The sequence below is a fragment of the Plectropomus leopardus genome, chromosome 7 (assembly GCF_008729295.1).
Source record: "Plectropomus leopardus isolate mb chromosome 7, YSFRI_Pleo_2.0, whole genome shotgun sequence".
NCBI classification, from domain to species: domain Eukaryota; kingdom Metazoa; phylum Chordata; class Actinopteri; order Perciformes; family Serranidae; genus Plectropomus; species Plectropomus leopardus.
In genome coordinates, this window is record NC_056469.1 from 34,136,257 (window position 1) to 34,162,940 (window position 26,684).

General features: G+C 39.0%; 1 protein-coding gene across 1 annotated transcript; it reads left to right on the forward strand.

The window, feature by feature from the left end:
• Positions 1–20,496: 20,496 nt before the first annotated feature.
• On the forward strand, positions 20,497–25,513 carry LOC121946329 (zinc transporter ZIP1-like). The gene is made up of 3 exons (XM_042490848.1): positions 20,497–20,700; positions 22,010–22,140; positions 23,199–25,513. The coding sequence occupies exons 1-3, from the start codon at positions 20,499–20,501 to the stop codon at positions 23,886–23,888; spliced, it is 1,023 nt and encodes a 340-aa protein (XP_042346782.1). The 5' UTR covers positions 20,497–20,498; the 3' UTR covers positions 23,889–25,513.
• Positions 25,514–26,684: the final 1,171 nt, after the last annotated feature.

Genomic DNA, 26,684 nt, shown 5'->3' on the forward strand with positions numbered 1-26,684 from the left:
TCTATGATGGTTACAGCTGTAGATTTTGACTCACCTGTGTCACCAGCTGGGGTGTAAATCACCAGTTTCATCACAATATGATAAATCCATTTTCCAGACAACAATGCTATATTGGCCGATATCACAAAGTCTGCTACGATACCGATTTGATTCGATTCAGACGCCTGCGATCAATATGAGACGTTTACAGGAGAAGCTGCCGCCTTTTCTTTTTGTTTTTGGCCATAAAAGATAAAAATGTCACATAAATTATAGTAACAGTGTTCAGACAAGGTGCTTAAGGTGCTTGAACCTTAACCCTTTGAAACCGGAGCAAGCTTAGCTTGTTTTCTTTCAAAAACACGGCAAGAAGAAATGACCCAAAAAATGAGCAAGAAATTAGTAAAGAAAAAGTACAAGAAAATGACATGAAAATGAGTGAAAAATGAATAAATAAAATAACAAACTTTTTTTAAAAAAAAAAGAAAAGGAAATACCATGGAAAAAGTACTTTAAAATTACAATAATTCTGTGACAACATTGCAAAAACATGGAAACAAAAAAAAACACCACAAAGACTGGAAAAGAGGCATAGAGCAACTTGGGAAGAAATGTCTCACAAACTTCAAGATATATTTAGTTTTGGGGTTTTTTTTAAGCTGGGAGAGAATGTCCATTCTAGTATCTTCACAATTTAAAATACATCATTTTAAATTGTGTTGCAGAAAAATAATGATTATTATTATTATTATTATTATTATTATTATTATTATTATTATTATTATTATTATTATTATTATTATTATTATTATATAAAAAAACTATATTTTTGAATATTATATTTACATAATTAAAATTATCTTACAAAAATATTAAGCACTTTTTTCAAGTCGTTTCCCTGTTTGTTTGTTTTTTCCTTCTTTTTTTTCGTTTGTACTAATTTTTAGGTCTTTTTTATTTGCTTTTTTCTGTTATTGCTCATTGCCTCTTTCCCCTGTTTTTTTGTTTTGTTTTGTTTTACAGAAATCAAACCAGTTTTCCCAGGTTTCAAAGGGTTAACAGTCTGCATGTATTTATACTTTTTCGTACTCACGGCTGGTTAAAGTTACTGCGCCTCCTGACTGATCAGCACGGTTGAGTATCAGTTTGTGTGCACGTGTTTCGGTCTAACGTTGAAACGAGCAGCTCATGTTGCTTTTAGAGAGAAGTTAGCAGAGTGAGACGTCCGTCCAGGCAGGTACGTAGTTAATTTTGAAATCCAAGATATTTTCATAGTGTTGATTTATTCTCGAGTAAATAACTTTCTCCTCATCGTCTTTCTCTCGTCTGCTCGCCGTTATCTGCCCGTCGCTGTTTGAGGGTGACCTAACATTTCAAAATAAAGGCCTAAAGACGACGATATGGCTCGATGTTTTAACTTTATATCGATGATGATGGATTATCCATCAGTGTATCGATATATAGATCCAGATCGATGGATCGGTCCACAGATCGAGTCAGCAGGTGTCCTCAGCGGTGCAGGAAGCAGAGAAACAGGAGGATTTAGAAAATGTGTGCAAACATGGAGAATGAACTCTCTGTGGTGGTTTTCCGTGTCGCTCGGCCTCAGAAACGACGGCGGCGAAAAAGCCTCTCACTGTTCAGCGGAGTCACTTCGGTCGACTGGAGCCGTGATCAATTCAGTGAAAGCAGCACTGTTCTGTTTACTGTATGTGAGAGTGCAGATTTATTGATTGAAATTTCCCAGAGCTCATCTGACCCAATCTAAAGTTTGCTCCTCGTACTCCGACTGCAGTAAATGAGGGAACATACGGCCGAGCGTAACGTCTGGTGATTTGGATATTAACGGGCAGCGGAGCGTTAAATAGCTTTCAAACAACAAACACAAAACATCCCGTTTGATTTAAGGTGGTGAGCGTGATGTTTGATTTAAGGTGGTGAGCGTGATGTTTGATGAGAGGAAGTGTGGCAGCTACAGTGTGTGTGTGTGTGTGTGTGTGTGTGTGTGTGTGTGTGTGTCTCTGATCTGGTGTAAATACGTTGTGTCTGGGCCGCCTCTCATTCAGTCACTATCATGTTGAGTTTTTACTCTGATCTCACTGTATGTCTCTTATATTAGGAATAAAATGGAAACATGATGCCACAGTGTCACTGGTGAATGTGTTAAATCACTGCAGGTGATGCACCAACACACAACCGCTGCACAATCTACACCTGTCTGCATGTACACCTGTCCGCACCTGTCTGTGCACATACCAGTTAGGCTTCTGTATGTAATATTTCATACCTTCTTTAAATTTCATGGGTGTACGGTACATGACTGTAAAAGTTTGAGGCACTAATCCTCCCCCCAATTTACTCTGATCTTTTTAAGACCAGAGACGTGAAATGCCAACATATATTCTGACTTTAGGATGCTATAAGGAACATTAAAAAAAAAAAGTCATGCCTTCAGTCCCACAGGCCCATGAGTTTGGAAGGTATGTATTCTTTAAAAATCAGCAGTAAAATAAATACTACATACAGTCATTTAAACTTGTTGGCCCCTCTGCTAAATTCAAATTTGTTGTACACTTTAAATAGAAATTGCCAAGAAATTAAAATAGAAGAAGAAAATTGCAAACAATTTCTAAAGAAATCACACTTTCGTGCATTTTTTCTTTAAAAATCAGCGCTAAAATAAATACAGTCATGCGGTCATTCAAAGTTTTAGGCCTCTCCCCTGAATCCAAACTTTTTCTATGTTTTTAAAAAAAATCGTCCAAAAATATAAACGGAGGTTAAAAAAAAAAAACTGCCAAGAGAAAACATGCCTATATGCATATTTTTTTTTTTTTTTAAAAAAGGCGATAAAATAAATACAAAATACAACCATTTAAAGTTGTAGACCCCTCCCCTAAATCCAAACTTTTCCCATTTTCAATAGAAATCGCCAAAAATTAAAAGAGAAGATAAGATTGTTAATAATTTATAAAGAACATATCAGCAATAAAATAAATACAAAATACAACCATTCAAAGTTGTAGGCCCCTCTTATAAATCTGAAAACACGTAGAAATAATTCGACGTTCCTCATGGGAAGACATAAAGCGAGAGAAAATGAACAAATAAACGTCACATAATAAACACACGTTACATCATCAGCTACAGAAAATTAAATCAAACTGACGTTATGTTTCGTGAATTTGATTTGATTTGTTTAACACATTTGCATGATTTTTCCCTGTTTTTACTAGTTTAGTGACTTCTTCAGGCCTGGAATGTGTGATTGTGAGTTTTCCAGGATTTCCAGGACTATGGAAACCCTCCGTCTGATGTCTTCCTGTAAATGCATCAGTGCTGAGGAGTAAAACGATGTTTTCCTCTGAAAGTCTCCCGTGAAGAGACGGCGATGGGTGGAGACGTTGACCTTTCAGCTGAAGCCGTTCTCCTAATGAGGTGGTATCGATCCGTTTATACAATTATCCTCCTGCAGTCTATTAGATAATCATCTCTCTGTGTGTGTGTGTGTGTGTGTGTGTGTGTGTGTGTGTGTGTGTGTGTGTGTGTGTGTGTCAGGAGGAGCAGGGGTGACTGACAGGTGGAGGTGCGTTTCTTTAACTCAGGCTGGATAATGAACAGCGATTAGCCGAAGCAGCATAATTATTGGATTCCAGCAAACCGCTGATGGACGCCCTGCGGCCCCTCAGAGGTCACTCAGAGGTCAGACTGTTCTCACGCCTCTGTGCACGCTTCGTTCACACGCTGCTGCTGATAAGTGAAAAGTCTTTATTTCACTCTGTCAATAATCTTAATCACTGCATGGGAAAATGTCATCTCACTGCTGTGCAGATTCGACTTCTCTGTTTAGACTTTTTCCTTTCAGAGAAAGAAGTGACCCAAAAAATTAGCAAAAAAAATAGTTTAAAAAAGCACAATAAAATTACCAAAAGATTCATTAAAAACCAACACAAAAAAAATATGTGGAAAAGAAAGTTAAATTTTATTTTATTTTTTTAATCAAAAAAAGGGAAATGACCTGGAAAAAGTGCTAAAAAATACAATTATTTTATTTAAATTTTTAATTAATTATTGATTATGTAATTATGGACTACCTTTTCTCTTTTTTTCCCTTGACAGTTTCTCTAGATTTTTAAAAATATTTTTTTTTTTTGGTGTCACAATATACTCTGAACACCATGACAAAGTGACAGTCGCAGCACGAGCATGCAACCTCAACAGTAGTCGGGCTTCTCATGCAGATTTGTGCAAAACTTAAGCGATATTTTCGAAATGTCAATAAAACACACAGTGGAGATGACTGCTTTTCCACTGAGTGATGTTCTGCGACTTCTCCTCTGGTGATAACATCCCAGTAACCATGGCGATGGATGTTCAAAACATTAGCAGCTTTATTTCTATAGCAACCACCGCACTAGCTGCCATTATTTACAATCCAAGGCCACGTAGGCGTGTTATGGAGCCGTGATGGAAAGGCGAGCCCCTTATACGTGGGAGTGGCTGAATTGTGGATTCAAAACCCCCAGATGATTCGCTCAACTTTCTCAGAGTTATGTGATGCAATAACAGCTCTTGTAGCTCCTGCTGCATCATGAGGGAGCCAGTTCCTACTGACAAGCTCACAGACACAGCATCATGTGACCTAGAAAAGACTAAAAAGTGTTCCCCTCGCACTTTTGTGAAATATGGCTTTTCAGAATCTTCTGAAATACCACCTCATGCAAGCGTAAAAACTTTTTTTGTGATTAATGGTCATTTTTTCGAAATTAACGTGTTTCCATTAGCTGTATTTCATATTGGCAAGTTCAGTTTGTCAATTTGAGGGTTAATGGAAACCTGCCTACTGACAGCTGGTTGGATTGGAGCAGCTGGAGTCTGTCGCTCTATGTAGAGTCGGAGGTGTTCGTCTAGAGATCATTAATGTGCAAAGTTTCTCTGCAAACATCCATCAGTCGTTGAGATAATTGACTCTGGACTGAAAGTGATCTGAGTGTGTGTTTGATGACTGTCAGCTTTGTCATCAGCTCAGATCAGAGGGCCTCTGTCTGTGATTTAAATCGTATCTTTGAAGTGATGGGCCGCAGTCCGCGGTGGTCTACCTCTGCAGAGGCTGCAGTTTCTGCTCTCGCCCCCAAGACTCGACTGAAGGATCTGAGGGAGCGCCTCATTAAAGCGGGCATTAATTTGAGCTTGTTAAACACCCCGACACCACTTTCATCTCACGCAGTGACAGAAACATCCTGCTGAAGTTGACAGTAAAGGAAGTTTTCAGTTAAAAGTGGGCAGCTGGATCTCTGCTGTCAGGACGGATTGTGGAGCAGGGTGAAGGAGTCGGGCGCAACTTTTACCGAGTCCCTTTTCTAATTAACTTTCGGAGGCTTTGAAGCGACCGTGTGAAGAGCGTCCACGTCTGACAGCAGGAGGACGAGGGGAGTGTTCAAATGTCTGCAGGTGTCCTGTGAGGTGAGCTGTCATGATGTCTTTTTCCAAGGTCACATGTCCCGGGGTCACGGTGGTAGCCCAGGTCACTATCAGTACTCCAGTGTAGTAAAGTACATTTACACAAGTGCTGTACTTTCGTAGAAAACTGAGGTACTTTGTTATTAACATACAAAATATTATGATATTATTATTGAATATATTTATGTATATTATAGATATTACATTATGTTAATATTGCAATATGTGAATAATTGCATTCTGCTGCAGTAATGTTGGATCAATTTGCCTGTTTTTTAAAGAACAAATGACTCATCTTTTTAGCGATTTTGTCTTGAGGCTATGATCTCCATTGCACAGCTGATAACATGGTTTGTTTACATGAGTGCACAGCTGTTAACTCACATGGTTTGTTTACATGAGTGCACAGCCGATAGCTTACATTGTCTGTTTACATGAGTGCACAGCCTCCTGGTTTATTTAAATGAGTGCACAGCCGATTGATGCGGTGGTTTGTTTACAGAGGTGAATATTTAACAGAGTCAGTGTGGGCAGAGAGACTCTTGTTCGCTGTAAGAACACAGTGTTAGGACATAATATCTGCAGAGGGAAACAGTTTAACAAGACATTATTACCGGAGTGATATAAATATGTTTCTTCATAAAAATAAAAAAAAACGGTTTAAAATGCCTGAATGCAGCAGCACTAATGATGAAGCTGGTTGGTGTGTGACAGAGAGGAGAGGAGACTGCTGCTTTGTCATTTTATGACCCACCTGCCCGAAACCTGCAATGTTTTCTAACAAGCTCACCCAAACCGCGACTCGCCCGTCACTGCTGTATGAGGATGTCGAACATGTACTCATCACATTGTGCCGCTCTGTCTGTGACCTTCCGTGTCTGCCTTTATTGTCTCCCTTAGGAGAAATTTTTTAGGAGAATTTTTCTTGGACAACCGAGAGACACAGGCCACATGTACAGCCATACAAATACACAGCTAAACTACAACTAACACACAGTATCCTCCCCGGATCCACAAATTAGGTCAAGAGAACAGAGGTGACACGATCACACACACATACAATTAACCCACAGTATCCACACCAGTCCACACACAAGAGTATTGCACAATGCCCTAAATTAAATGGATGATAATTACACTAAAGTGTATATAACATTATTGCACAAATGCCCTACACCAAATAAAAGCGCACACAACACTAAGAAATGTGCACACACTCTGCACAAGTCAGTTCATGCCATCCGGCTATCCGACAGCGAATAATCACAACACCGCCGGTTCAGAGCACATCAAGTAACAAGTGATCCAAAGTATTTAGAGTACGTTGTTTAGTTTGAGTAATCTAATGGAATATGTCTATGTAGTAATCTGAGGTGGAATATGTTTTAAAGTGAAGCTCCTGTTACAGTTTTATTGTTTCTTCAACAGGATGAAACATCCGTCAGTGCACTCAACACCACCTCGACCAGATCTGAGCGAAGACTCAATCAGGATTCAAAACCTGTCCAGCCCGGGCAGGAGGAGCGTCCCCGACTGTCCAGCTGTGTGGACGTGAGACGGTAAACAGGTGAGTGTCTCTCTCTCTCGTTCTGCTTCTCTGTGTTTGTTACTGAAACTATTTCTGGCCCTTTGAGTTTGCAGAGGCGAGTGCAGCCCTGCGAACGCCTTCCAGGAGAGAATCTGTGAAAATGAGCACCGTTATTATCTCCATATTCACCAATTAACGAATCTCCCAAAGGAGCAGTGAAGCTCTGTGGCACAGAAGCAGTAAGATCTAAATCAGGCTCTGGATACAATACGAGGAGATACTCACTGCTGGTTTCTGACTTTTCTCAGGATTCAGAACCGAACTGTTTAGCATTCAGTCCCTGTCCTGAACTCTCTTACTGCTCACTGTCCAGGATTACATCATAACCTGGAGCTGTCATGACACTGAAATCTGTCCAATCAGGCCTCTCTCCAGTGTTTGAACTAAAAAGCGTCCGCTCAGCAACTTTACTTTCAATTAGAGGAGCGGCGGCTGTTGGAGAGTCCGGGTCGAGCATTGTGACGCCTCTGCTTTCAAATTTGTCCAGTAAATACGCTTTTAATGACATGAAAACTTTTCTGCAAACATCATGAAGAACTGAGCCAAAGTCCGGCTGAAAACAAACTCTTTAAACTCCGACCAGCTGAAGGTCCGTCCTCATTACCGACTGTCAAACGGGACAAAACTTCAGGTTAAAACTCAACGCTCTGAAAATGTCTCACACACGTCAAATGATGAAATATAAAATGATGCAGAAAACAAATGTAATTTATCGTGTGATGTTATGAGCAAACAGCTGACTCCTCTAATTCTGTTTAATTAAGATAAATATTTGGGTTCTACGTGTAAAATCACAATGTGATCCAAATCTAAATTTTTTAAAAATCTTTTCAGATTCATGCAGCTGCTTCACTCAGACATCAATTAATGTCAGAGTGCAAGTTGAGCGTCACAGAGCATCACAGAGCACCAAATAAGATTATAGAGATTTCCAGAGTTTCAAAGAACACCACAGAAAGTTACAGAGCGGCACAAAGGATCATAAAGTGACACAGAGCATCACAGAAGGTCACAGGGTGCCACAAAGTATCATAGAGTGTCAGAGAGCATCACTGTTAGAGTGTCACAGAGTGTCACTATTCCAGCGTCACTGTTAGAGCATCACAGAGCATCTCAGAGGAACACAGAGCAAACAGAGTGTTAGAGCATCATAATATCTTTGAGTGTAACAGAGTATCACAGAGCAAAACAGAGCATTAGAGCATCACAGTATCTTTGAGCGTAACAGAGTATCACAGAGCATCTCAGTGTTTCGTAAACATTTCTGGTTATCTTCCTTTGTGAGTGTAGAGACCTGAATCAGTGTCATTCTTACACCTCTATTACTGCTCTGTACAGAGCATCACAGAGCGTCACAGAGTGGTTGTAAACAGAAAAAAAGTCCTTGTGTTCTTTGACAGTGTGACTACACAGACCTGCTCCAAGCGTCAATCTGACATAGCTAATGTTGCTCTGTACAGAGCGTTACAGAGCGTCAAAGAGTGTCTCAGAGTGTTTTGTAAACTGCTCTGGTTGTCTTCGAGCGTCACACAGTGGTTGTAAACAGATAAAAGTCCTGGTTATCTTCCACTGACACTCTGCACATATCTGCTTCTAGCCTCCGTCTGCTATTCTAACGTTGCTCTGTACAGAGCGTCGCAGTAATGATATAATTACAGAGTGAATGTGAACCGTTAGATAGAAACAAGATGTAAACAACACAGATTGCCGCTCGTGTTGTGCCGACTGAAAGGGCTCATTAGAGCTGCTGCAAACAAACAGACGGTCCATTAAAGGAGCGCACTTTGATCCCTCTTAATTTCTCTCATTCAGCTCACTGAGAGGAGGACACATAAAGAGCCGCCTCCGATATTTACACGGAAATACAACCTCAAGAAAAGCTCTTTATCAGTCCGATAAAATAAAATGGTGGAAGCAGAGGGGTTATTTTACAAGCCAAGAAAAGAGTGAGCAGCTCGCTCTGGCTGCTCCGAGTCTCTGCTGTTTGTTTAACTGTGAGTCGGCGCTGGCAGCTCGCCCGGAGGGGTTGAGGAGGACTCGTAGGCCGCAAACCGCAGCACATTTGGAGGCTTTTAAATGCTCCATAAACACTGGTGAGAAACACACGGAGCTGCAGCACACACTGTGACCCCCCCCAAACCCCCACCGAGAAAAATACCCACTGCTTTTTCCCGAAAATGGCTTCAGTGAAAACTATTACATTTCTCAATCTGATACGCCTGTGCTGCCTTTTCATGAGGATTTCCATGAAAGAGCCTTTTATGCTGAGGCGAGTGAGAGCAGAAATTACAGTTGTTATACGACGTCTGTGCTGCCAGGAACATCACAGAGCCGCTGTCCTCCTTATGAAATCCTTCCTCGCTGTTCGAACGAGCCAGAGACGAGAAAACAGACGGAAAACCTCCGGGCTGCAGGAGACGATTAAACCCGCCGACTGAGCTGACCTGCACATCTAATGGACCCTGACGTGAAGCTGTTATGACCTCTTAGCCTACATGTACACCGTTTTTGTGAAATGCAGTGACAACAGAACAAGTGAAAATAAGCAAACAACAAACAGTCAAAAGACACAAACAATGACACATTCAATACAACAAAAGACAGCGAAACAAATCAAAGTAAAACCAAACAGGGATACGGCAAACGCTTTCACTGTATAGAAAATGTTTTCTAAAAAATATACATATTTGAGTGTAGCGCAAAAAATAGTTTTGACCAAAGTGAAACATTGGTTAAAATTTAAATAAATTTTAAAAAAAACAACATGGCAAGAAAACTTCCGAAATTTCCCGCAAACTGCAAAAATATTAATTAATTGATTAACTAAAAAAACTATTCCACACTCAGGGTCTATATAAAAATATTAATGAATAAATAAAAAGACAAAACATCACATACAATAAATCAAGTAAAATCCCGTCATAAAAATAGTTTAATCCAACAAAGAATTAAAGAGAAAAAATGACCTTTTTATATATTTAAAATTATGTTACAGAATTAACAGAACTTCAGTTGTTTAAAGTTTGAGTGTTTTTTGGGCTGTTTTGTTGTTGTTATAAGTGTTGTTGTTATTTACTTGTTTTCTCGTATTTTTCTTTTAACTTTTTATTATTCCTTGCTCATTTCGGGGTCATTTTTTGTTAAGTTCTTCATGACGCTCTTTCCATGGTTTTGAAAAAAAATAAGCCATGTTGCTCAGGTTTCACAGTTTTAGCATTGTAAGTAAATGTCCAGATCTGAAGGATCGATTTCAGCCGATCAACACATTTTTTAATTGATTGGGATCAGTTTACGTCCGCACACGGAGAGCACGATTTGTGGCAGATATTCATGTGTCATAATTCTCCAATAATTATAAACTGATTTTTTTTCATGATCACCTGAAGCTGCTGCAGCAAGCAGCATATTTTTAAGCACCTTTTATCATGTCTTGTTTTTTTTTTACATGCTTTGTCTTTATTTTTTGTTTCTTTGTTTCATTCGTTTTGTTTTTACATATTTTCTGGTAATTTTCTTGTACTTTTTATTTTGTTTCTTGCTCATTTTGGGTCACTCCTATCGATGTCTAAAACGTTATACTTACTTCAGATGCTGCAGTAATGAAAATGTAAAAGTTTGACTGTTTTCTTGTAGACGGACTTGATGGGTTTTTAAGTGCTTTGCTGTTGTATGCGACCAAGTTGTATAACTGTGTGTGTGTGTGTGTGTGTGTGTGTGTGTGTGTGTGTGTGTGTGTGTGTGTGTGTGTGTGTGTGTTACCAGTTGAATCCGGTATGGCGAGGCAAAGGCGAAGACGAGGTCTGGACACAGCAGTTGAGACACTTTGACCCGGAGACAGAGTGCCACCTGTGCCTGTCTGTTTGAGGAGGACTCTGGTTTCACGCGCAGCTCGTCTGTGCTCACACTCTCTGAGCCTGCTGTAACCTGTTCACCCCGCACCTGTCCTCATCAGGACATCATCGGGACATTTCACCCCTCCGTCCTCCCCCGCCTCACCTCCTCCTCTTTAGGACCTGGACTCCATCACTGTTGGATCCAGCTGGAAACCTCCCAGACCAAACCAGTTCAGGGCGCTCCGTCCCAGTCCTCAGAGATAACCGTCATGAGACAGCTCAGTCTGCACTAATCTGTCCTGCCACACCAACTGTGTTCCTGTTAGGACACAAAACACCACACCGGACAAACTGGCACACGAGTCAGTGATTTAATTACAGCCAAGAGTGAAATCTAAACAAGCTGCTGCTGTTTGGTGCATTTTACTTGTTTTAAATTTGTCTTTTTTCTTTTTTTTTTTTTTTACAATTTTGGCCGTGTTTTTGCATATGGCATATATTTTGACAATGATTGTGAGTTTTTGTGTGAGTGCACAAAATGCACTTTTCAAAATCAAGCTTTACAAAATATTATACATTAATGTTATTTCCTACTTTAACATCAAACATCAAATACATAAACATCAAATATTCATTCATTTTCAGAATTTTAAACCCTTAAACATCAGGTTTTTTTCATAATACCACAGTATTTTTAGATGAGAAAAAAACAAACACAAAAAATTAATTATTTTCAATTATACTAAATGCAAAGTAGATTTTTTTTTAAATTATTATCACAACCTTGGATATGTCAGTAATTAGCAGCAACATTGATTGTGACAGTGCACTTCGTGGAAATAGCATGTGTTTTCTCCATATGCCAAATATGGTAAAAATAAATAAATAAATACAAATTTAAAAAATAACACCATCAGGTGAAAAATAGTAAAAAAAAAAAAAAAAAAATACAAATCAAAATCCTAAAAATAACACCCAGAAATAATGCAAGTCATGTTTTTCTGCCTTGATGGCTGTGGGAACAAACATGTCAGTTTGTATGGGTTTCAATGGCACGTTTTTTGCACTTAACAGTCTGAATGTTACAATTTAGTTTAGAAAGTGTATTTTAGACTTATTGTAGGAGCTGAGCTGGAAATTCAAACAACAAAAACAAAAAAATAATACACAATCTTGCCAAATTTATTCCATATGCATGGACACAGCCACAAATATCACAAAATTAAGATGAAAAGTGTAAAATGCATCAAACAGACCCTAAGAGTTGATTAAAAAAATTCCCCTCTGTCAGTGCTTTTGGCCAAAAACCAATTTCCGTGTCCACCTATTATACGCCGTCTGATGTCCGGGCGGCACCAGGCGCATCAGACAGCATCTTTCTGTAACGCCACAGGTGATGATGTAATTTAAGGAGCACTTGTGTATGGCGGGCGGGAGGTGAGGTGCATGAGTCACAAACAATGACTTTCGTGGGGGAGTCAGCGTTCGCTTCCCATATAGATTTTTTTTTCTACGTCTCACAGCGTGCCTCTTTTGTCTGAATTTAACCATCGTGACGGTTAGCGTTGGCTGCTACGTGCTCATGTTGTGTAAACATAACGACGTGCTGCGTCATCCCACCGTGTGTATTTGTTGACATCCTGGAGCATAAACAGCTGATGCGGAGGGAAACTTAAAACGTCATGAGCAGACGCAGAGCGGCACCATGTGACGAGCCGGGATGCGAATGTGTTGGTGAATTTAAAGTGATTGGCTGCGGACAGAAACATGCTGGGAGTCATTTCTTTGACCTCTGGAGTGTGTCCTCCTTTAATTTGTACCCAGATGACTCCGCGGCACAGAGGAAGTGAAACTGTGAGCAGAGTTTCTGCAGGCGGACCAGATAATAAGTGCAGCGTGGCTTGTTGAAGCAGTGAAAGAGTGAGCTGAAGATAATCCCTGAACAACGACCCAAAACTCAAGGCTTTATGGCTTTGAGGAGACAGATGTTGGCGTCTGATATCAGCATGTTGGAAAGCTGAGCGCAACAAAAAATGAGCTGAAGGAGCCAAGCTGAGGTGAACTTCCTCCTGAAGGGCCAACGAGCACATTTCTCAACAGGAAGGAGAGTGAAGAGAGTGCAGACGAGTCCGTCGACTTCAGTTAGAATCGGGTCGGCCTGCAGAGCAGCGCGTGAATCGCTCCTGACGAAGACTTGAGCCCAACAACATTAAAACAGTGAAGTTTGACTTTGTGCTGGCTGAAGGTCGCTGCTTTGGGTGGATTTCTGACTCTGAATCGATGAGACCCTGTTTCATACACGCTGTCTCATTGGATTTTCATTTATCGCTGCTCTGAGATCTGTGTTTCGTGGAGACCAAGTTCATCGCTGAAGAGAACGCTGAGCTGATGAGACCGTATCTCATTATGCCGTTTCTTCCCCTGTCGTCACGCAGCCGTCGCACTTCCTCTTGTGAAATATTACAGTCACACGCTGAAATAGAGTCTGATATTCTTTCCGTCTTATTTTCGGACTGTATTGCGGTTTGAGCAGCTCCCATAAACCCATCATTTCCCTCTCAACTCGTTTTCTAATCACCGAGTGAAGATTAGAGAAAAAAGCGCTCTCTCTCAGTATTCTGCCACTTTGAGTCGGGCAGCAGAGCTGATTACTCTGCAGGTCACAAGTTAATTGTTTATGTGACTCGCATGTCAGTGAGAAATATGTCATCTGCATCCTTCAGATGGGAAAGAAAACCTTTACGCTGTGTTGACTTTAGAGAGCAGGTGTTAAAACGTAAGTGGAGAAAAAACATAATTGGATCTTGATGGTAAACTGAGTGTTTCTAATAGATGTCGAATTGCACATCACAAAAATGAATCTTAATTAGACTCATACCAGAATACAGTCTGTACACACGACTAATATATGGAGGATTTAGCATTTTTTCAGATTTCAGCAAATTTCAGCAGAATTCTCCAGATTTCTACATATTTCTTTAGATTTGAGCTGATTTCAGCAGATTTCACTACATTTCAGCATAATTCCCCAAATTTCAGCAGATTTCACCAAATTTCAAAAGATTCCATCAGATTTCTCCAAATTTCAGCAGATTTAACCAAATTAAGATGATTTCTTCAGATTTCTCCAAATTTCAGCAGATTTAACCAAATTAAGACAATTTCTTCAGATTACTTAAAATTTCTCCAGATTTCATAGATTCTTTTTCAGATTTCTTCCACTTTTTATAGTTTTCAGCATCTTTCTCCAGATTTCAACAGATTAATCCAGATTTCATTAAACTTCTCAAGCAGATTTAATCAAATTACAACAGATTCATCCAGATTCCAGAAGATTTCACCAATTTTTTGCAGATTTCTTCAGATTTCACTAGATTTCAGATAATTCCTACAGATTTCATCAAATTTCTCCAGATCTCACTAGATTTCCTCAGATTCTGCAGGTTTTAGCAGATTTCAGCAGATTCAGCAGCCTCTGAAAGAACCAGAATAAAGTTGTGATGAGTCGCTGCTCAGGGATAAAAAGTGTTTTGCTGAAAGATAATTAAATTTCAAATTTAGGAAGGTTGGCCTGTGGGCATTTTGCAGGTTTTCTTTTATTTGCAGACATTGGGGCCTTCCTTTCTGTAGTTTCCAGTGTTGACTTGGTGGATCCCCGTACTGCTCAGTTTTTGCTAACTTCACCTCTCCGAGCCGCCCACCTGCTCGTGCTGACGGCAGCAGCTCTGAGGCCGACCCGCCGTGGCTCACGCTGATACTCAATTAGTCCTGGAACAGCGGCGCTCCCACCGAACTAATGATTCACAGCAAAACCCCCTCACTCCCCCCTCCCTCGCTGAGACATTTCTTCTTCTTCTCCCGTCCGACTCATTTTTTCTCGAAATTGCATGTCTCAAAATGGCGGCGTCTCAGGGTCATTACTGTCAGCGTGAGATTGAAGAGATGACAGTTTTGAGGAATGTAGATTTCTGTGTGCGGGCGCTTACATGTTCAGTCTTTGTCACCATAAATGAGTTTGGGGTCATGTGGAGCGATGTGTGTGTGTGTGTGTGTGTGTGTGTGTGTGTGTGTGTGTCAGTGTGTGTGTGTGTGTGTGTGTGTGTGTGTGTGAGAGAGAGAGAGTGAGTGAGTGAGAGTGATCTTGGAGTCTCACCTCATTGATTTCTGTCTTTGCCTCCAGTTAGTTTTCTTGTTGGATGAGTCAACAGACATGTATCATATGAGTCATGTTGCTCTCACAGGGGGAGGAGTGTGCAGCTTATGAATCTGTGATTGTGACTTTAGTTTGTGCACATGCCGCTCGGCCGCTCGGCCGCTCTGTGGGCCGCTCTGTCGGCCTGTATTTTGCTGCGTGAGGTTCTCATGTTTACATGTGGAAGATGTTGAGAGTAAAAGTGAACCAAAGATCTTTGAAGCTTTTTGGCCTCTTTGCTGGTTGTTGTGCAGCACGCTGACAGAAAAGTTGAGTCTCGCTGTCTGACTGCAGATCTGATGGATCCTCGGTGCTGAATTGTCACAAACTTGGTGACCAGCTGGTGGAGAAAATGGAGCTAAAAAGCTTCTCTAATGGATAACATTTCGGCATTTTTTAACCTGGACCCCGTTTTCCCATGTATGTCTAAGGCAGTGGTTCCCAACTGGTGGGTTGCGGTTCAGAAGTGGGCTGGGGGTCTATTCTGAATGGACCACAAATGACTTAAGACCATGCTAGTTTAATTTGAAGAACAGTGAATTTGCAACATAGAGCTTTTATTTTGAAGTGCAGGGTCCGTCTATAGAGTCAGAGAGTTTTTTTTTCTTAATAGTAATTATTTCATTACACTGCTCTCGGTATTATGTGGCCTGTTTTGGTTTTGTTTATTTTTTAAAAAAAATAGGAATAGGTCTAAGGGAATTTTCTTAATCTATCAAACGAGAAAAATCTGCAAATATTTGGAGAAAAAGAATTTTTAAGAAAAATAAAAACATTGCCAAAAAGTTCTAAAGAGAATTAAAAAAAACAACAAAAATTATAAATTATTTATAATTTTATTTCTTTTATTTATAAAGTTATTTATAATTATTAGAAAAAAAACACACCAGAGGTTGGTAAAACTCAAATTTTTTTGTTTTTTTTAAAAGAAAAACAAAATGCCAAAAATCCTAAAATTGCCTTTTGGTTTGTTAAGAAAACAGGCACATGTGTTTGGAAGGCATGTTTTTAATTTTTTTTAAAATCAGGAATTAAAGAAAAAAATAGAAATACAACACCCCAAAACTCTAAATTGTTTAAAATAAAAATAGAAAAAAACACCCTTCACTCAAAATTATTAAAACATATTTTTAAAAAGTTTAAAAAATGTAGAATAATAAACAAAATTTAAAATAACACTCCTACAAAATTCAAAATTATTTAAAAAAATAAAAAATAAATTCTTTTTGTGTTTTTGTTGTACAAAAATCTAAATTTGTGAAGTTGCTAAAGCTGTGAGACAAATGTCAAGTCAAAAGTACAATACTCCCTTTGAGATGTAGTGGAGTAAAAATATAAAGTAGTATTCTATTTTATTGTATTTTATTTTATGTATATTGCTGCGAAACTGAATAGTTCACTTTATTCCAAACAGATTTATTTTGAAAAGCTGCTGTTCTCTTCCAGTTTGGGTTCATTTGAAGCTGAAAGTTAAAGCTGATCTAACAGCGCCCTCTGCTGGAGGAGGAAACACATGAACATAAAACTGAAACATCATCCTTTAAAAAAAAAAAAAAAGAATTAATAAAATAAGATATTTTAACTCTGACTGAAGATCAGGACATACACTAAAGAAAGGAGATTAATTTGTTGATTAGGTTAATTTTTTTTTCATCCCTGATTCACAGATTCACTTATTTTAAAACCAGATAATAAACCTTTCACAGAGGTTATTCAGCACAAAGACACAGATAAAAATAAACACGTAAAGAAGAGAAAAATTATAAAATAAGCAATATGTGCTTACTATTAAAGAGGTAACGTTAGGAGGTAAAGTGTCAGTGTGATTAGTAGAGTTGAGTTTAACAGAGCACAAAAGAACAACCCATAATATGAGTGAGTACTGACACTTTGTACTTTGTATTAACCCTTTGAAACTGGAGCACATTGGCTGAAAGAAGGAAATTAGCAACTCCACAAGAAATTAGCCTGAAAATATCTGTTTTTCTGTATCATAATTTGAAATATAAATTATTAGTTTTTATTATTATTATTAGTTTTAGTTTTTTTCACTCTAGTAATCCTACCTCCCTCACCACATCATTTATTGGTTATAATAACATGTATTTTTTTCAGTTTTTGGGACATTTCTAGTCATTTTCTTTAAAATGTTTCCAAAAATAAACCTTTTTACGAATTGTCCAGCATGCACGGCAACAGTGGAAAAACCACAGAGGCTTTTTCTCAACTCCAGGATTTCTTCTTCAACTTTTAATTTTCAAACATTAGAACTAGTTTAAATAAATTCTGAAAATAACATGCAGCAAATATTTTAAATGTTTTTGACAAATAATGAAAATAAAATGGTGGGTTTTTTTTTGTGTTTTTTTTTTTCACCTAATTGCCACATGAGCTCTGGTTTTATCCTCTGCATGTGACATTTCTCCGTGCAGGACGATTCTTGTTTTATGTTTTCCTGTAAGATAAAGTAGACAGTTTATGATCTCACATGATAACTCTCCTCAGATGTCATATGATCAGCATGTTTCATCCAGCGTAAGCAAGAAAAGTCAACAATTAATTATATTTTTGCAGTCTTAATTATGAACATGTTTGAATAATTTATAGTCTTTTTTATAGGACATTAACCCTCTGAAACATGATCAACTTTGATTTATTTCTTTAAAAAATGTGAAATAGGCAATGGATTCATTTAAGAAGAAATGACCCAAAAATTAGCAAGAAATTTGTAAAAATAAATAAAATAAAATAAAGTTGAATAAAATAAATAAATAAATTAAATATTATAATAACAGTAGTCATAATAATAATAAATTTAAAAATGTATATAAAAGAAAAAATTTAGAATTAAGAAAATTATGGAGATGAGATGCAACAAAGAGAAACAGAACAAATTGTTCACATTAGTCACTTAGACACAAAAACATGGAAAAACAGGGATCGGGTTTAAAAATACTTGATGTTTCCTTATAAGAGATTTTTAGCAATCCATTGGAATTTTTTCGGGGGTTTCCACATTATTTTTAACAATGTTTCCAGGATTTAAATAAGGGATCACAAACTGTAATAGAGAAGAGACAAAAAAAAAGCACACAGACTACAAAACTGCTGCAGACAGACGTATTATGTTTGACTTTTGGCCTCTGAAACATGAATAGATTTTCACAGCTGCGTTTCCCCGTAAAAATATACATTAAAAAGATAAAGATCTTTTACATCAGGTACTTTTACTGGAGTTTGAGTGACCTGTTCATACTCTAATATATGGAAGTGTTTAAAAATATGTTGTATCTTGCAGTGTATGTTCAAAATTAGTCACTGTGGTTTTACTCTGATGGGTTCCCTTAACACTAGAAATATGCTCAGTATTGTGAAGGTTTAGACATAATTTTGACCTCTGACTGTTTGTGATTAATAAGTGATGGAAGGTGTCAGTCACATGAACTGTTCCAGGATCTGGGATCAGCAGCTGGATGGATCCTCCTCCCAGCTGCAGCTCAGTGGAGCTGGACACAACAAGGCCGGAAACAAGAGAACTCACCATCAAAATAAAAGCATAAACTCTATTTTTAGTTCAATTAAAAAGTAGCATGCCACCTTCCTACTTGCAACTCACTTTTGGAGGCTTAAGAGGTAAAATATATGAATATATGGTATTTAAAAAGAACATAAAACATAAACCATGTACATATGCAACCAAAAGATGACCCATATATATATATGTATACAGAAATTTTTACTGTGTATTGACGGTTTGATTATCATCTTGTATCATTTCATGTCAGCAGTGGTGGAATGTGACTAAGTACATTTACTCAATTACAGTACTTACAAATTTGAGGCACTTGTGTATTTTTTGTATTTTCTTTTCATGTCATACTTACTTACATAGTACTCCATAGTACTCCACTAACTTGTAGAGGGAAATATGTGCTTTTAACTTCAATAGATTTATCTGGTGGCTTAAGTTACTTTATAAATTGAGATTTTTGCACAAAAAAACTACAAGAAGAGTTTATAAAAACATTTTTTTTCTATTTTTCATCATTTTGAGTTTGTTGAATGTTTTTTTTAATAATGCTGGTGATCAATAAAACCAATAAAATAGTTGTTTTGCTTTTGTTGTTGTGCTGTGCTGTGCTGTGCTGTGCTGTGCTGTGCTGCTTTGCTCACAAAATTTAAGTTTGTGCTCCAAACCAAACCCCGAGTAACCAGAATCTGCTTTTATTTTGAAAACAGGATGTGGTGTATTGTTGCGGTTGCCTTGACAACGGCTCCATCATAAAGAGGGATCAGCTGATGGGAACTGACTCACCACTTCCCGGACAACATGTAATGCTCACCGAGCGGATAGAAAAAGCACCGAAGTGGATTTTTTTATTCTTCTGACTTCAACAGAACTGGTTTCTGCTGAGGAGGACCAGTGTGAGCGGCTGATCCGGATTCAGGTACCAATCTGGTTTATCACAGAGACAAAGAATCGCACAAACGGGAGGAGTTTCATCAAAGTTTTTTATAGAAATCTCACGCGGCGTTTCTTCTTTCAGTGGGTTTAATGTCTCAGATTTTAAGTTTTGGTGTTTTTGGATTTTTATAATTAATGTGTTCAGTGAGTTCAAAATAAAACGGATCTGTGCGAAGAAATACAACCAGAACGTTTATCATGTAAGGGACTGTTCGTTATTTATGAAGTCGAAGGTGAGGTGGTGCAAAATGAGGCAGGATTGTAAAATAATTTCTAAGCACTGGAGAGGGACTTGGTGTTTGTATTTTGGATCAGAGGAAGGAAAAACAACTTTAAATGGCTGTATTTTATTTTAAAAATAATAATTTTAAATAATCTCTGAACCTCAAAAATTCACCCAGCAGGCTAGAAAGATTGTTTCTAAAATCACCAAAATTGCAATAGTCATCATAGCTAGAAACTGTAAAAACAGAAACTATCATTTCCAAAATTCTGACGGTTCTTGTGTGGCTACGCTTTGTCAAAAATAACAATAATAATAATAATTAATGATAATTCAGTCCTGTCTTTTTTTTATTGTTTTACTGCTGATTTCTCCTGTTGTGATTCTAATCCACCTCCCAAAACTCCCCTCATGCAGCTCCTGACTGCCTGAATACATGATTATACAGTTATTGATCTAATTATAAATAAAATGACATTAATAATTTGACCAGTTGGTGGCGCCACATGAAAACTCCATGAATCAACAAATAATCTCCGGGTACCATAATGTTTGTAAAGTCAGAGGTCGCAGTGAACAGATAATAGATGATAATAGATGATAATAGATGATAATAGATGTCATCATTAGAGTTTATTTTTTTAATCCATCTGACATCTGCTCTCCTGTGTGACTCTAGAGGGTCTGTCTGCGCTCCTCCTCCTCCTCCTCCTCCTTCTCCTCCTCCTCCTCCTTCTCCTCCTACTTCCCGACTAAAGATGTTTGTCAAGGGGGGAGTCTCCTCCTCCGTCCTCCTGTCTCCAGGGAGGGACACGGCAGCGCTGCAGGTCAACCCGGCTGATGTCCCCGCCCTGGAGATCAAACTGGGAGCACTGGTGGTCCTGCTGTCCATCACGGTCCTCTTTGGATTCGCCCCTCTCTGCATCGTGCGGGGAGCGGGACGCTGCAGCGTGGATTCAGGTGAGGAACCAAAACCAGGTCCTGTTTGTGCCGCTGATCCAGAATTAAAGGGGACATTTCACCCCAGAATCAATCATGCGGATTTTTCCGTCTTAACTGTGGCGCTATTAGTTATTCTAGATCAGTGACACTCAACCTCAGGCCCACGGGCCAAATCTGGCCCCCTGATGGAGTGCCAGGTGGCCCTCCAAACATTTTCTAATTCACAATAAAAATAGAGATTATTTATAGAAAAAACTGTCAGTGGAGGAGACCCTAATGTCCTAAAATCCTAGAAATATCCTAAAATCCTAATAATGTCTTTAAGTCATAGAAACATGCTGAAGCCCTAGGAATATGAAAAAATCATTTAAACATCCTAAAATCCTAGAAACGTTCTAAAATCCTTAAAATGTCCTAAAATCCTAGAAATGTCTTATATCCTAGAAATGCCCTAAGATCCTACAAATGTCCTAAAATCCTAGAAGCATCCCAACATCTTGGAAATGTCCCAAAAGTCTAGAAATGTCTTACAATTTTGGAAATTTCTATCCAAAATTCCTGGGAGTTTTCTTAAATCCCTGAAACATCCTAAAATCCTAAGAAATGTCCTTAAATCCTATAAACGTCTTAAAATACTACAAATGTCCTAAAATCCTAGAAATGTCCTCAAATACTACAAATGTCCTAAAATCCTAGAAACCTCCTCAAATACTACAAATGTCCTAAAATCCTAGAAACGTCCTCAAATATTACAAATGTCCTAAAATCCTAGAAATGTCCTCAAATACTACAAATGTCCTAAAATCCTAGAAAAGACCTCAAATACTACAAATGTCCTGAAATCTTAGTAATGTCCTCAAATACTACAAATGTCCTAAAGTCTTAGCAATGTCTTCAAATAGTACAAATGTCCTAAAATCCTAGAAAGGACCTCAAATACTACAAATGTCCTAAAGTCTTAGCAATGTCCTCAAATAGTACAAATGTCCTAAAATCCTAGAAAGGACCTCAAATACTACAAATGTCCTAAAATCCTAGAAACGTCCTAAAGTCCTTGAAACATCCTAAAATCCTAGATATGTCTTATATCCTAAATGTCCTCGTCCTCTTGTCATTTTGGAAAAGTGGCCCCTGAGCAAAGCGAGCTGAGTCTCTGATGCAGATTGTTGTGGTTTTAGCGGCAGAGTGTCGGCGGTGTTGCAGATTTTGGAGAGGTGAATCTCATCTTGTGTCGCTCAAAGCACCAAAAACATTTTTAAAAAAGCATTTGAGAAACTCAGCAGGTGTGTCTCCGGAAGCCCTGAGCTGCAGGTGTGTGTCTCCTCAGATGTGCGTCGCAGGCTGCTCAGTCTGATCAGCTGCTTTGCTGGAGGAGTTTTCTTGGCCACCTGTCTGCTGGACCTGCTGCCAGACTACCTGCAGGGCATCAACGAGGCCTTCGTCAACGCAGGAGTCACGGTAACGCCCCACAGACTCTCGTTAAAAACACGCATGGCATCATGAACACGTGCACCGTCGCTCACACGTCAAACTGCCGTAAAGTGACAGAATCACTCAGTCTGCAGGAACGGAGAGAAAACTTTATGACCGAAATCTTTTCTCCCAAAGTCACGTAAATTGTCCAATAAAATCGACCTAAATGCACCTAAAACACCCGTCCAGGCATACAAAAAGTTAAATACCAGCTTTTTCTACATCATTTTTAGTACGTGTGTGTGCTTTTTTTTTAAGTTTCAACCCGCTGAAATCAAAGTTGTTGGTTTTTTTCCCATATCGCCCAGAAAACTGGCTTTGAACGGCTTTAAACTGCAAGATATTTTGGAGGAGGGCGGCTGAAGGTCAATGCTAAAAAGACACTGCTGGGAAACCCGGTGTGTGTGTGTGTGTGTGTGTGTGTGTGTGTGTGTGTGTGTGTGTGGAGGGACGGAGGAGGGGTTGTTTAACGGGAATCACCCTCCTCCCTCACAAATAGCATTGAACTGAGCTCCAGCTGCTTCAACAGGCAAAAGTTTAATACTGAAAGTGCGTGTGTGTGTGTGTGTGTGTGTGTGTGTGTGTGCGTGTGTGTGCGTGCGTGTGTGTGTGTAACCTTGCTCTCCTTTCTCTTCCCCCACTTCCTGCCTCACACCACATGGCGTTTGATGTGTTTTCGTGTTGCCTTGCACCACTTGTCGTCTTCCTGGTGGTTTTAAATCCGTCTTGTCGGGCATTGAAGTGCTTTTAAGGAGTTTTTTAAAATTTGTTTTTACTTTGTTGATGAAACAGAATATTTCAGGTCTTAATATTCAACCCCGTCGTCAGAATAAACTCTGGCGTTTCTGCAAACCACAGATATTTTACATTTGCACGTTATTATGTGGCGTATACATTTAAACTTTACATCGTAACGACGCCGTGGTTAACGTGGTCGACCTTGCATCGGTCACATGCTCGTTAACCGGATATCTCAAGAATGACCTGATGTAACGTCTCGTAGTTCAGCTGGACGACGCCGTGTTCTTCTTCTCTTCTCGCAGCTCCGCTTCCCGCTGCCAGAGTTCATAATGGCCATGGGCTTCTTCCTGGTCCTGGTCCTGGAGCAGATCGTCCTGGCCTTCAAGGACCAATCGTCCTTTCACATGGAGGAGCGCCGGGCTCTGCTGGTGGACTCCGGCGTCCAGGCAAACGACAGGAACGGTCATCACCACTCCCACCGCCGTCGTGGCTCAGGCGAGTCCGATGGCAGCCACTTCCACGTGGACTTTGGCTCCCAGTCCGCCCTGCGCGCCTTCATCCTGGTCTTCTCGCTGTCTCTGCACTCGGTGTTTGAGGGTTTGGCGGTGGGGCTGCTGGAGGAGGGGAAGGAGGTGCTGGAGATCTGTCTGGCACTGATGATCCACAAGAGCATCATCTCCTTCAGCCTGGCCTTTAAGCTGAGTCAGGGCCGGCTGCGGCGCTCCGTGGTCGTCGGCTGCCTGCTGCTGTTCGCCATCATGTCCCCGCTCGGCATCGGCGTGGGCATCGCCCTAACCGAGACCAAGGCGTCGCCGCAGCACCAGCTGGCCCGCAGCACGCTGCAGGGGCTGGCGGCGGGAACCTTCATCTACATCACCTTCATGGAGATCCTGCCGCGCGAGCTCAGCTCCGGCAGGAACCGCATGCCCAAAGTGGCCATGCTGCTGGTGGGCTTCGCCTTGGTCACCGCCGTGCTCTTCATCAAAGTGTAACCATGGAAACAGACATCCCGTTACAAAGTCATAGCCAGCAGTTTACACGTTGGACGGCGTAGCATCGCCACGCGTCAGTGATCATTCTGAAAATAGGTCAGGATCCTTAAAGGTCTTTAATATTTTTGAAAATCATCGAAACGCATCATAGAAAAACAAACTTTACCTTTAACCTCGAGGCCTTCACACACTTTTTTTTGTGCGATTATTTTGCACGTTGCTTCTGTCATCATCCATTTTTCACAAAACGCAAAAATTAATACCAAAAAGGGACCTCATTTTATTTTATTTTTTTCTCAAAACAAAGTAGATTCTTCTGAGTTTTATTTTGACTCAGGCTTCGAGTCGGGCGGACTTGCGTAGCTCGCTAACTACAAGTGCTACCCAGTGAAAGATTTTTATTATCTCTATTTTTAACAAGCAATTGCAAATCCAAGGCTAACTTTATTTAGTTTTTACAATAACTATGTTTAAAATGTATTTTACATCTCCGTTTGTTCAGTATAAAACTGGGTCTGATACTCACACGTGTGCACGTCGAAAACGCGGCTCTCCGACTCTGCAGGAGGTTGATATTGTTGGAATCGATCTGCGCCATCTTTGGCGGTATACCGTTATTATGAAAATCTGTGCACCCAAATCTGGCTCCTCGAACGCCGTCACCGACTCATGACCTCTCCTTCTTTTATTTTTTCTTTGTCTTTTCATTTCTCATGCTTGTTTTTTGTGAAAATGCATGTTAGTAAAGACCTTAACATGAGATATAGATTTATAAAACAGAGAAAAGTAGCAAATCTGCACATCTGAGGAGCTAGAAGCTAAAAATATTTAGTTTTAAACATTTGAATGAATTACTTAAATGGTTTTAAATAATCATACATAATTTTTTTATGCTTTTTATATTTGTTTTTTTTTTCTTTGGGTGCTCTGACCTCAGCCTGAACCCTAAAACATGAGATCAGATTCGTGCTCTTCATGCACATGAGCACCACTTTGTCTCCAGCATCTCAAAGACGTCATATTTTATCTCCCCATTGGTTAATAATCCCAAAAACAACTGAAACAAAACTGTTGAGCTGCAACTGTGAAAATGCGTCCTGACAGACCGAATCGGTAATTTCTCTTCTTCATCTGTGACGACGCAGAAACAGAATCTCCTCTTTGTTTACTGTTAAACGGGAAATTTTCCTCCTTTCACTTCAGTTGAAAGGAAGTCTTTTATTTTGCCGAGGCTCTGCAGAGAAACGAGGCGCTGCACAAACACAAACACAATGAGCTGCTTGTTGTTGTTCAGTCAGAGGGAATTTACTACCCTGCTGGCTGGAAACAGCGTATTAAGGATCCACCTTGATTTATTTTTGACTTTATTACATTTGTTTGAACAGGATTTCGAGAGCAGAAAAAGTGCAAAAAAATGTTCTGCAGAAATCCTGAAGATGACGTGTTGATGCGTTTTAGACGATGGCACTTAGAAATGTATTTTTGTAATTGAAACACCAAAGTCTTTGATCCAAAGTCACTTTGAGGACTGCAGAATTTTAATCATTGTGTTGAATGTGTGAATTATATTTTGTACTGTGATGATGATATGTGAAATACAGAATTAAAATATTTTTTTCTGATCATACAGTCAGTCAGATTCTTCATTTGCTGACAAATTATTCACAAAACTCTCAGGCCAGAAACTAATGAGAAATTGTTTCCTTGTGTTTTTTTTTAGGTGCCATGACTAAAATTAAAATGCCAAATTGGTTTAATAAAAAAAAAATGGAGATGTTCTCTGAAAAACAAGTAAACTATTAACTGTCATTTGTTTCTAACTTTTTTTTTGTTTTTTTTTAGTTTTTATTTATTTTTTTTTTTCACTCATTGGAAGATGTCATTTATCTAAAAAAAAGTGTTGCTGAAATGATATTACAGAATATTCGCAAAGCTGTGTAGTATTACTTATACTAAGTGTAAAAATATTGAAAAACAACAGTTGTATTTCCTCTATCAACACCAGAGAAAACAAAAATCAAATGTTTCCGGCTTTGTTACAATCATTACAACAACAACAATTATAACAACATAATTTCATCATTATTATTGTTGGTGTATAATAATAATAATGATATATTATTATTTATTATACTCAAATATTTAAAAGATATAGATTTAAAAAATATTTTAATAATTAATTACATTTATATATTTGGAAGAATACCCTCCTTTCTTAATGCTTTTAATGCTTTTTATTTCTTAATTAGCATTAAACACAACAGAAAAACATGGTTTGGCAGCAGTAAAGAGCCCATTATTTTTATTAATTTGGCCTCAACCTTCAACAGTCTTCAAACCGATTAATTAATTATCAAATTTTGTCAGTGAAGCTGGACAATAAGAAATCAACATAATTTTTAAAATAAGTTAGAGTAGTTATAGTTAAAGTTATTTTAACGTTGTCATACATGTTTTGTTTGGGGTTTTTTTTTTTTTTTACCTTGCTCTTTGTCGTTTACAGTTTTGTTCACTTTCCTCTGATTTAAAGCTTTAAAAGCCTTAAAAGCGTTCAACCCCAAACTACACGGAAAATTAAAGACTCAAACTTTAATCACGACACTGAAACAGCCGCAGTGATAAACTCAGGAAGTCGAGCGGTGCGGTGGCGGAGGTCCGCCGGTAGGGGGCGCGCCGCCGCTTTCACCACCACACTCAAAGCTCGTCTTCGGAAGACAGAATGACTCACTCCACGTGTGAAAAATGACAAACAGATCTGCACTCTGTGTCTGAGAGTGGGCGTTCACACCTCGCCCA